At 44.8% G+C, this 12,312-nt stretch overlaps 1 protein-coding gene across 5 annotated transcripts in view; it reads left to right on the forward strand.

The window, feature by feature from the left end:
- The window catches only part of LOC149355543 (valine--tRNA ligase, mitochondrial-like), a 402,426-nt gene that overhangs the window by 345,151 nt on the left and 44,963 nt on the right, over positions 1–12,312 (forward strand). For all 5 annotated transcript variants that reach the window (XM_089583866.1, XM_089583864.1, XM_089583865.1 and 2 more), the window contains one exon: positions 10,358–10,427. In XM_089583866.1, coding sequence (XP_089439992.1) covers positions 10,358–10,427 — 70 coding nt within the window. The remainder of the gene's footprint in view (positions 1–10,357; positions 10,428–12,312) is intronic.

Genomic DNA, 12,312 nt, shown 5'->3' on the forward strand with positions numbered 1-12,312 from the left:
GAAAATTATTGTGCCGAAGATGGCAGGTATATATTTTCAATTTTATGTAATAGATGACTCCAGAAAGACCTCTTGTATTAAACTGTTATAATTTGCCAATTTATGGTAAATAAATGAAAAGCTTGAAGTGCCTGTTTGTTTTTGAGGTATGACTGCACTTTTGAAGCTATTGCAAGTGGATGAGGGAATCCACCTGTCTAGGGCAATTAGTTACCACGAATCCAGACTATTATAGGGAAGTAGCTTTGAGAATAAGAATGAGGTGCAGTGCAGTCGGCAGGTGCTCCCATATCATGAACAGTAGCTCACCAGTATCCCCCTGGAGCAAAGTGTAATGATGGCTTCAGGTGTTAATTGTTGTAAGGTGAAAAAAGGTTAAGAAATGTTAAAATTTTCAGAATTTTGCAGGGAACATTGCAAGATTTGACAGGAAAAACCTGGCAAACACAAGTGCATTTGCTGGGTTGGGTCGCCTAGGTTCCCTCCTTATTTTGAGGGCAGTAATTAAGAGCAGCACTAGCTTTGCCTAGCCAGAACAGATGGCCGTGAGTCATCTGTGGACACATCTCTTGCACGCTGCATTCTTCTTATTAATCCGTGATTAAAGCACACAGGGGAGCCTGACTGTGCCTCCTCGCTTGAGGGCGGTATGTGGGGGATTGGGAGGAATGGCTGTTTTGCAGTTGGTCGCGTCGCTGATCGAGGAAGCATCGTTTGTGGGAGAACATGTGCAGCAAACTCCTCCCCTATTTTCGCCTGGCATGGTGGGCAAAAGTGGTCGATGAGAAGGCTTGGCACGTGTGCAGGACGTTACTAGTTAAAGGTCCTTTAGGCCCAGCGACTACAGCTGAAATCAAATCTCTAAACCTGGGGTACGTTATTGTATGTGCTCTGCTTTGGCTTGCGTATAATGGGAGGCGTTTTGCTGGTCACCAGAACACAAGTTTTGACGGTGCTGCTGTAGTACAGGCGGGGCTGCATTGTGTTTTCAAAGCTCCTCGCTTTGAAAAGCACTGGCCATTCTCTTCCACTCACCGTCTATGTGAAGCTGTATGCCTCCTACACGCTCTGCCGCTTCTTCATCTTTGTGTACTGGTGAGGAAATAACTTGGCACAGATGAGTTCCTTGAACTTTGATTACTGTTCAAGTTTCAGCCACGGACGACGTCTGAGAACTCTACGACCTCGCAACCACGCTTGCGTGATATGCTAACCCGCGGCGAGTATCAGCCCTTCTATTGAAGAGGCGTCCTTTTAGCTTATATTCCACTTTATTCGATTGAATTTTCTATCTCCCTTGGAGTCTGGATTAACAAGGTTCCACTATACGTGTTACCCCGCAGATGCGTCGGCAACATAGTGAGTTGCGAGTTCCCGAGCATCCACAGGGACATCCCCGCAGGGGGATTATGGTGAGCAGTGCGCCACCACGGCCCCGAGCATCCGCACATAGCCGTGCTTGGCATCGCCGTGTCCAGGGAAAAGGGGATCCTGGTGGTTGAGCCGATGCCGAGCGTTTGGACCTTTCAGGGCCCTTGGCGGAGGCAACACACTAGCCTCCCGTAGTCGGCACCTCCGGCCTGACCCAGCGGGGGAAATTGGCAGTCGCCTTTTCCTGTCCTCCCCCCCATCTTTCACTTTCCTATCGCATTCTCACAACTCTCCTGTCTCCTCCTCCCTTCTTTGTTTTTTCTTCTTTCCTGGCGGCTAGGGTTAACCTTGTGTGGCAGGCTACCCTGAGTTTCGTCATATTGGTTATAGTTAAGGTGTACAGCTGGGGTGGGCAGGACTTGCTTGCAAGTTCCTGTCCCGTCCCCTCGTTGGGCTTCACGGTAGGTGGCTGGCACCATGGCTGAAACACACATTTTTTTATGGCTTCCTTTAAGTCAAGTAATGATCGCACTTCGAAAAGAGTGCAGACCAAAGATATCAGTGCCCAGTGCTTTCGAAAAATGAGACAAACATTTCCAAAGTAACATGTCATCGACGATGAAAAAACAGAAAAAACTGCCAGAACAATATCTCCATTCTTGGTGTCTAAATTCTGACCCGGTGCCTTTAGCCTGAGCTACAAGCTAACAAAATGCCCAGCGGTGACGTACTTATAGAAGTCAAACACACCTAATGTCCAGCACTCAGAACTCTCCAATATAGTCTCAGTAGGGGACCTTTCGGTATTGGTAACCTCACACCGATGCCTAAACACCGTCCGAGGTGTGATTTCCGAATCTGATTTTCTAGAGCTCACTGAGGAAGAAATGCTGGAGGGTCTGTAAGACCAAAATGTCACCAATGTCCTCCTCATCAAAATTAAGAAAGAAAACAAAGAAATACCAGCTAAACATCTTGTACTCACTTTCAACTCAAGCACACTTCCAGGATACGTTGAAGTAGGTTACCTAAAAATCAAAGTCCGGCACTATGTCTCAAACCTTAGAAGATTTTTCAGCTGCCAGCGATTTGGCCATGGGTTGCAGAGTTGCTGTGGTCAACAAACCTGCACGAAATGCGCCTCACATGAGCATGCTTCTGTAAGCTGTGAAGCAGCAGTGCTGTACTGCGCAAACTATGAAGGAGATCATCCTGCCTGCTCAAGGTCTTGCCCCATGTGAAAGACTGAAAAGGAAATAACCACTCTCGAAAGAAAATATTTCATTCAAAGAAGCGCGAAATCGACTGTCACACAACATCAACGCATTCTCCTTCACTGCAGGAACGAATTTCGCCGATGTGGTGCGCAGGGGCGGCACACCACACCGAGCTCTGGCTACTGCCCAGGCAAAGCCTGAGGCAGGGCCACCCCCACCTCCGGCAGATGCAGCAAAGGCTGCCCTGCCGTCTCTGAAAAAGGCCTCGCCGACTCCTCAGTCGGCTGCCGCAAGGCTTCTCCCACTCGGGAGAGGCCTGTAAACCGGACACCTGCGGGTTCTCCTCGGGGCTCCTGAGCCTCTAGCGAGGCAATAGACTCAATGTCGAGCTCGCCACCGCTGCAGTGGTGGCACAGCTCGCTTGAGGGAAAGAGAAATGAAAAGACCCCAGTAAGGGCACCCCCAGAACTGGTATCTTAAGTTTTAAAACTACACTCCGAAAACTCATCCAACATGGCTTTCCTTATACACTGTAACTGCCTTGGACTATTAAGGGGGGAAGCTGGTCTTAGAAAAAAATATTTTGTTAATGAAGTCACAATAATGGAATCTTCGGGGAGCATGTATTTTTGCATGCTGATTCCAAATGTGTAATTCAGTTTTACATAAAACAAGCCCTTGTGGACTTGTATAATATGTTATGTAACTTTTTGCCGAGAGATTTCAATAAATTTTGCTGCAGAAAACTTGCTAGGACGCATGCCATTGGCTTGTCTTGACATCAAACTATGCAATAAGGGCAAAACTATTATCCTGCCCATCATAGAAGTTGAGTTGGAGGGTTTTGAATTTGCCACTTTGCAAGCGGGAAGAAAGTGATGATTTCAGAATACTATAACTCACCTTCTATAACAGGTAGGATGATAGTTTTGCCCTTATTGCATAGCTTGATGTCAAGAGAAACCAATGGCATGCAATCTAATAAGTTCCCTGCAATAGAATTTCTTTCAAACTCTCGGAAAAAGTTACCTAACATATTGCATAAGTGTGCAAGGACTAGTTGTACATAAAATTAAATTACACATTTGGAATCGACACATAAAAATGCATGTTCCCTGAAGATTTCATTGTTGTGATTTCATTAATAAAAATTTCTTTCTAAGACCCTCTTTCTTCCCCCCTTAAATAAGTATGCTGTCATCAAACAGATTTTAATCACACTTTCTCCTGTGGCCTCTTGCCTACAGGAAATGAAGTTAGGTCCCAAACAGAAGAATGTTTTAAGGGGGTAGCCTGGTCTTGAAAAGAAAATTTTATTAATCTAGTCGTGGTTATGAAATTTTCAGGGCACATGTATTTTTGTGCGCTGATTCTAGGTATGTCATTTAATTTCATGTAAAATGATTACTTGAGCACTTATGCACTTTTTATGCAAGTATTTTGAAAAGAGTTTTGAAGAAAATTCGCTGCGGGAAACTCGCTGAAATGTATGCCATTGGGTTCTCTTGACACCAAGGAATGCAATAAGGGTAAAATTATCATCCTGGCTATCATAGAACTTGAGTAATAGGGTACTGAAACTCCCCCTTTAGAAACGGGAATACGCACTTTTCTTCTTATTTCTGAAGCGACAACTTCAAAACCCCATAACTTAATTTCTACGGTAGGCAGGAAGACAGTTTTGTCCTTATTGCATTCCTTGGAGTCAAGAGAACCCAATGGCATACATTTCAGCAAGTTTCCCACAAGAAATATTTTTCCAAGCTCTGCACAAAATACCGTAAAAACCGGAATATAGGTTGGACTGGAATATAGGTCGACCCCCCAACTAACCAATTCTAAAAATGAAAAAAATCTTTTTCAACAGCAAAAGTACCGAAAGACACCCTTACTTTGAAACAAATGCGACTCAACCGGTTGCGCAATGGTGACAGTACTTATTTTCATTTAGATGCTGCTCGTATGTACACCCGGCCAATTCTTTAACAGTATCGCGCGACCATCAACCCGCGTGCTTGTCAGTGCCTTATTAACGGCACTGAGCGGTGAAACAAGCGAGATGTGCACATGTGTACGCATGCGCTTACTCTCGCTTCTTTCGCCGCTTCGTGATAAGGTGCTGACAAACACGCGAGGCAATGGTCGCGCGATAGTGTTAAATAATTGGCCAGGTGTAGAGTACAGAGAAAGGCACGAAGTGCGCAAGCGTTACTCCGAGCCATCAGAGTCGTCCGAACTCGAGTCGGATGACAATTGCTTCTCTCTGCTCACGTCCCATAGAGCATCATCCTCTGTGCCGTCTAGTGCAATGCTTGTGCTGCATTTTCTAAAAGACTTGTGCACCACTTCTGCGGGGAGAAATTTCCTCGCCGACAACACCCAGCCACAGACCAAAATAACTTTGTGACAGCGGAAATGCAAATTGGCATTGCCACTATGTCGTCATACCGCGCAGCTGCTGCTGGCGATGGGCTGTTGACTTCAGCCGCCCACTGTCGCAAGACTATGTCGCAAGACTCCCGTAGTTTATCCGCCTATGACCGGTATAGAAGACGGGAGTCGACTTTTTGCCATGTTTTTTGAAAAAAAGTTCGACCTGTATTCCGGTTTTTACGGTACATGCATAAAAATTACATAAATGCTCAAGGAATATTTTTACATGAAATTAAATGACATGTTTATAATTGGCACACAAAAATACATATTCCCTGAAGATTTCTTAACTGTGACTTCATTAATAAAAATTTTTTTTTTTCAAGACCCTTAAAGAAATATCAAGCCTTTTGGGGTGACCAAGAGCAAGCTAATGCTCGACAACAGACCATTTAGTTTCTGTTCAAGAGGCTTTCATTCACAGACAGCACTGCCTTGCTGTCTTCTTCGACCTTGAAAAACCATACAACACTATTTATTTATTTATTTAGCAAATACTGCTGGCCTGTGTTACAGGCCTTAGGCAGGAGTGGGGTACAGACATATTGATAAAAATGACAAGTACATTGCAAAAGAAGCAGGTAGCAAACAGAGCAAAAACCAGAATATACAACATAAAATTGATTACAAAAGCAGCGAACATGTTATGACTTCGAACTTGGCAACAGACGAAGGCATCGGACTTGGCCCAAAACAGGGATACATAAGAGCCCTATGCTTCATTCAGAGCTTGTAAAAATAAATTTACCGATTCGCAATTGGCATCGTCAGCAGGTAAACCATTCCACTTAGTGATAGTATGGGGAAAGAACGAGTTGGAGGTTTTGCATACTTCGCGACTTAGCAGAGCTTGGCATCTGCGGAAGGATGTTGTACTGTATAAAGGACTCCCTATCCAATTGTTCCTTTCATGTATGCCTAGGTTCAACCATCTCAAATAATGTTGTTCAGGAGAATGGAATACCAGAGGGGTGTGTTTTAAGCACAACGCTCTTTGTCATAAAAATGAATTCATTAGCCCAAATAATTCCAAACTCAGTTTATCAAAGTGTATTGCTGAGCGAGTTGGTGACAGAACATTTTAGACAAAGGACAGCGCAAAAAAGAGCAGACGGAGAAGGAGCAGACACAGACGAGCGCTGACTAGCAACTGATTGCTTTTAATGCGGGAGCATATAAATACACAGACCGACAGATGCACGGAAACAGGGAAGAAGGGGAAGCAATGCCAACAGCAAAAGCACTATGCTCGTAATACCTTAATTCTTGTCATTATCTTATCTTGGTAATATCTTGGCATATCTCAACTCATGATTATGTAACATCTTAATTCTTGGCATTATCTTCTCTTTGTAATGTCTTGGCATATCTTAGCTCATGATTATGTGATATCTTAATTCTTGGCATTATCTTATCTTGGTAATATCTTGGCATATCTTAATTCATGATTACAAGCCTAGTGCTTTTGCTCTTTGGCATTTCCGCACATCTGTTGGTCTGTGTATTTATACGCTCACGCATTAAATACAGTCAGTTGCTAGTCAGTGCTTGTGTGTGTCTACTGCTTCTTCATCTCGTCTTTTTTGCGCTATTGTTTGTCTAAGATATTCAGTTTATGTTGACGATTTCCAGATCGTCTGAACCAACATATCATCATGTGAGAGGCAAGTACAGTTGACAGTAAATAAACTATAGCAACATAGGCCGGCAGGAATGGATTCCAGTTCTCTCCTCAGAAAACAGTGGCTGTCATGTTCTCTCTCAATCAAGGCTTACAGAACAATCCCACCCTACTAGTACCTAAGGGAAACCGAATTACCAGTAAAAGAACAACACAAATTTCTAGGCATAACTTTCGACAAAAAGCTCACAGTCCTTTCACACCTAAACCACCTGAAGAAAAAAGCTTCCCGATCCTTAAATGTCGTAAAGGCGCTCTCACGAAACCAGTGGGGGCCCAATAGGACATGCCTTATGCACATTTACCGTGCTCTAATGCGATCTTGCCTAGATTACGGGTGCATAGTGTACGGTTCCGCTAGGCCATCGTACCTAAAGAAATTGGACCCAATACACATAACTCAGGTCTGCGGCCTTCAAGGGGAGCATACAGGACATCACCCATAAATAGTCTGTGCATAGAATGCAACGAACCACCCCCTGCAGACAGAAGAACCATGCTGACATGCACGTATGTCCTAAAAACCCGTTTGCTGCCAAAATATCTCTGCTGCCCTATTGTTACAAAATTCCAATCCAGACAACTGCTTAACAACAAAGACCCGAGCAGTAAGAAGATCACTCCTCCTCTGCTTTGAAGAAAAATGCGACGAATTAGGCACACTGAGCACACTGCCCAATATTGCCCCGAGAGCCCACACACTGCCACCTTGGTACAGCTTTCCTTCTGTATGCGATCTTATGTTGACCCACATCCACAAATAGCAAACTCCACAAGAATATATGCAGCAGGAGTTTTGCCATTGAAGGAAAAATACAAGAATTACACAGATTTTTACACAGGCGCTTCTAAAACTGCACGCTACATTGGGAGGGCAATAACACAAGGGAAAGAAGAAAAAATTTTTAGGCTACCTGAATGCATGCCAGTTTTCACGACGGAAGGTTACACCATTTCTGTTGCAGGTAAAGAAATAATGAAGGAAAAAAATGGAAAAATGTGCTATCTACACGGACTCTTCCAGCATAATTACAACGCTAAACTCTAGAAATCCAGTTCAGCCCATAATAGGAAACATAATACATTATATAATAAAAGCTGAAACACAAAAACTTACAATAAAGTTCTGCTGGGTCCCTAGTCACGTGGGAATCAGGGAAATGAGAGTGCTGATGCATGTGCCACACGTGCCCATTATGTACAAATAAAACAAGTACAGTTGAGCCCACTTATAACGAACTTGATCGTCACGTGGCATTTGTTCGTTGTGTCCAAAGTTCGTAGTAAGTGGACCACCTATAATACGGGCAGAAAGAGCAAGCGAGACGAAAGTTAACTTTATTTTTGAAAAAAGTCCGTGATGCATGTCTGCTTCTTCAAAGCTGATCGCATCACTGCCGTTTCTAATTTTTCCAGCGCGGTAATATGTTCATCGCCAAGGCCTCTGCTGCAAACGAGTTCCTTAAGCGACGCGATGTAACCGATCGCGGTTGAAGCGTTCACAGCAACCGGCGGTATAGCAAGACCTCGTCATCGTCCTCGTCGGTCTCTGGGCAGTCAGGAAGGGCTCGCACTTCACGCACAATAGCTTCGTCAGTGCATGGCTCCGCAATGTCGGCGGCGTCATCAGCAGTAACGAAATCGTCCTAGGCAAGGTCAGGTCCGGCCAGCTGCGTGTCAACGACGCGTTGCCAACGACGCGAGGGGAACACAAAGTGTGCGAAATTCGCCTGCCACGGGTTCGCAGTCGAGCGAAACCGCGCCAAACACAGCCGGCTCGGTCAACTACGGGGGCCCGACAGCTTCGTGTTCGCTCTAACCGAGTGTTGAGGCCACAACAGTTCGTTCTATGTGAGACATTGTGCCATTGCCCCAATATATATTTTGACGGTAGCACCGGCCTCGTTCGTACTAAGCGAGCGTTCGTTATATCTGCGGCTGTTATAAGTGGGCTCGACTGTATATATACCTCATAATGACTGCATGAAATTTGTAAAAAATAAACAGCGGAGGAAAATGGCAGGCTCCATGGGACAACGAAGTTAACGGCAAGCTGCATTTTATGAAGCCCGTCCTGGTGAATGGAAGACCTGTAGGCACCAGGAACGTTTTGTGGAAGTAATTTTATGTAGTCTCTGCATTGGATACACACAGCTTCCTACTGACTAAACAAGAGAAACCAGTGTGCGAAAAATGTGGAGATGAACTTGCAGTTAGTACTCTCATTTTACTGTCATGCGCGAAACTAGGAAAAGTAAGAAAAAAGTACTTCACTCAATTTTACAATGCATGCATTCCTTTTCACCCAACACTGGTCTTAAGCAACAATGCAGTTGCTGACATGTCTTGTGTTAGCTTTTTAAGAGAAGCAGGCTTTCCCGAGATACTATAAATTCAGATCCACTGCTCTGCTTCACTTTTTTATACACCTCAGCCGTCTTCTCAAGCCTGAGAAGAATGCTGAGGTCTCTAGTTGATTGGTCGGGAAACCTCTGGATCCTTGCCCAGCCAAGGATGGCCACTGTGGTTACTCGACCTTCTTTAAAGGTGTTAATAATAGCCATTTCTAAAATTTATTTCCAGCATTACGACGTAGTAGCAAGTAATTTTTTATGCCCTTTACCTCACCGTTTTTTTTTTTTTCATTTTTGTAAAATTCTACAGAAAACAAATTTTCTTAAACCTTGAGCTTGGCGCATGATAGCCTTAGAAGCTTATGTGCCGCTAAACCCCACACAACACAACCTCTGTACGCATTATATGGCAGTTTGAGCTTTGGCGGCGGTGGTGCGGTGAGCGAAAATGAAGTCCAAAAAATCGAGCTGTCAGTTGCAATGCATCCAAAATTTTGGGTATGTCGCAGTGTCGCGAAAAATTCCAAATAATCAAGTGTGTCCGAATGATCTAGCATGTCTGAAAAAATTAGAGTTCTTAATTTTCAGTCAGTGACTGTATCTGTTTCTTTCCATAACATGCTTTGTGGAAAAGCATTTGTCTTTAGTTTGAACTACCTCTACTGATATTGGAAAATTGTTAAAAAATGTTCAAAATTATTTGGAAATGTGTGATTTGATTCATGCCCAGTTTTTGTTATTCATATGTGCTTCAGAACCAAAAATCTTGCTCACCTCTTGAGTCACAAGCATGCGTTCCTGTGGGATTTCATGTGCTGTTTTCAGTGTATGGTAAGAAATGCTGAAAACCAATGTTTTTTTTTTCAAAAATTAGCCATTTAATGTTCATTTCACTGTTCAGAAACTGCATTTGAAGCGTACGCAGGGCTTTTAGAGTGAAGTAATTAGACTTGACTAAAAAGCTAGATTGCTATGAGGAAATTAAGATTCGCTCTCGATTCGCTCCAGCATTAGTGTTTCTGTTCCTGGAACACGTGTCAGTTTTTATTTAGGCCTGCCTTAGCTTCCGTTATGTGGAGCACTTTGCATGAAACCCATGTTATGTGACACCAGCAGAATTTTAGCGTGTAGCGTAAACACTGTCTTGTCAGCATTGCCTGTCAGATTGTGATTGCAATTGTTATGCTATGTGGGAGTAGTTTTTAGGCAAGCGTGTTTGGGTTCCAAAGGTGCATCCACCATGTCAGTGTTTGAGCTGCAAACTGTGCTGTGCCAATGACGACTCAGGTTGTCTGCTGCAGGGACTGGTGCATTTCCCGGCAACTGTGGTGGGGACACCGGATACCGGCCTACCGGGTGCTTAATGCTGAGGTCAGCTGCTTCTCTCTGGTGTTATTTGCCTTGCCCGCTGTGTTTCAGCTGCCTTTCTGCTTATGCAGCCATTTGTCACACTGTGGAAGGAAATGTTTTGTGTCGCGGATGCACTGCAGCTTGTGGGAAAAGGTTGGTTAGCAACATTGGTAACCCTGTCCAACTGCTGTAATGTTGGAGGTCCCTGGTGACAGTGCCTTGTTAGAGGTGGAAGATCACTTGTGGCCAAGTCAAAGGTGGCCAAGAGATGGGCAAAGGGTCGCACCATGCTCTGGCTAGATGAAGGAAAGGAGGGCACCATTGGAGTACTATATGTGTGCTAGTGGCAGGTCAAAGTGCGTTACGCAGGGCAGTGGGGACAGGACATTGCAGACCATGCTGGAAGCCTCCGAAGGGGCTTCAGTGGGCAGCTTGGTCCGGCCACATGCAGACTGAAATGAAAAGGGAGCCAGGGGATTGCCACGGCTAAGCAGAGCACCCAGGAACCAGGGTGACACCACAAAAGATGCTTACGTAGGCTCTGGCCATGTCACAAGTGGAGAGCCCAAGATATACTTTCTCACACACGTAGTGAAACTGCTTGGGCCAGCCCTTTTGCTCTCAATACCTGCCAACATACTTACCCTCTCGGCCCCCAAAAACAAGAGGATTGCTTGGAAACCGTGGATATGTTGCGAGTGCTTCCACTTGATGTGCAGCTGCAAATTTCCTGTGCACCTTTGTCACGTATGTCGACCTTTGTCGCATAGTATGTTGTCCTTACACCCTTGCAACCAGCCTACTGTTCAGGGTGGAGTAACCTGCGCCAGTGTTCCCACAAGCGCAAGCCTTGTGACCAGTTGTGACGGTCTTGTGAAAGCTGATCCTGGAATTCAGCTGCTACCATTGATCTGGCTTTGTCGTACATTTGCATCTGTGACAGGCGTTTCATATGTCTCCTCCCAGTGAGCCTGCCCTGAAAGGCCCCTGCCTTCCGTTTAGCTGCCCAGTACTGTCCCTGTACTGTCCATGAAAGCTTGGAGTGGTTCTGAGGATCCCTTAGTGATGGTGATTGTGACGGACTCCAGGGAGGCTCTGGCATGCGCTAGTAGCTATAAAGCTCAATTTCCTGGGGTTGTTCACCATGGTAGAGTATGATGTGGAAGCGAGAGAGAGAGTAAAGTCTTTTTTTTTTCCCAGCTCACATTTGAGCCTGCTAAGTCACCTGCTTAATGGACACCACCTATACTGCATGTCATAAGTTCCTTGCACCACTATGGAAGGTAGCAACTGCCTCAGCCAATCAGGAGAGTGCATTAAACATGTTCCACCTTGCCTTGTCATCTGCTCATGACGTACACAGATATGGTTAGAAAAAAAGAGTGTAAATTAATACTGTGTGCGCACCATAAGTGTAGGCACGCTTACGTACACTAAACACCAGCATCTTGCGGGGTGTTGCACCATTTGTCACGTGGGCACATTTATTTCAACATATGCAAACGGAGACGCAATGATTGGATGGATGGATGGATGGGTGGAGGATAGGAGTGTCCCCTTTGAAATGGGGTGGTGGCAGTTGCCATCATGCTTGGCTTTTTTTTTTCCTTTACATTTCTTTAAGCAGTCTGTCAAACTTAGCAATGTAATCTATAAATTCACCATTTTCTTTAAATACGATTTGTAATCCTGGGTTTCTAACCTTGCATCGCCATCCTGCTTTTGAGCCACCAACCTTCCGTTCATTTTTCACTAACCTCTAGCACAGATTCGTTCACATGACCCTTTGTTATCTCTAAACCCTAGGGTCTCGGGGAGAGTGACTATGCCTGCATCGACGTCTGCATTGATACTGCCACATTCTAGTGCAGTCGTCGACCAATTTGTCAGACTCGGTGGGACCCGG

This window comes from Amblyomma mixtum, chromosome 3 (genome assembly GCF_055824585.1).
Source record: "Amblyomma mixtum isolate Tamu chromosome 3, ASM5582458v1, whole genome shotgun sequence".
Taxonomy (NCBI): domain Eukaryota; kingdom Metazoa; phylum Arthropoda; class Arachnida; order Ixodida; family Ixodidae; genus Amblyomma; species Amblyomma mixtum.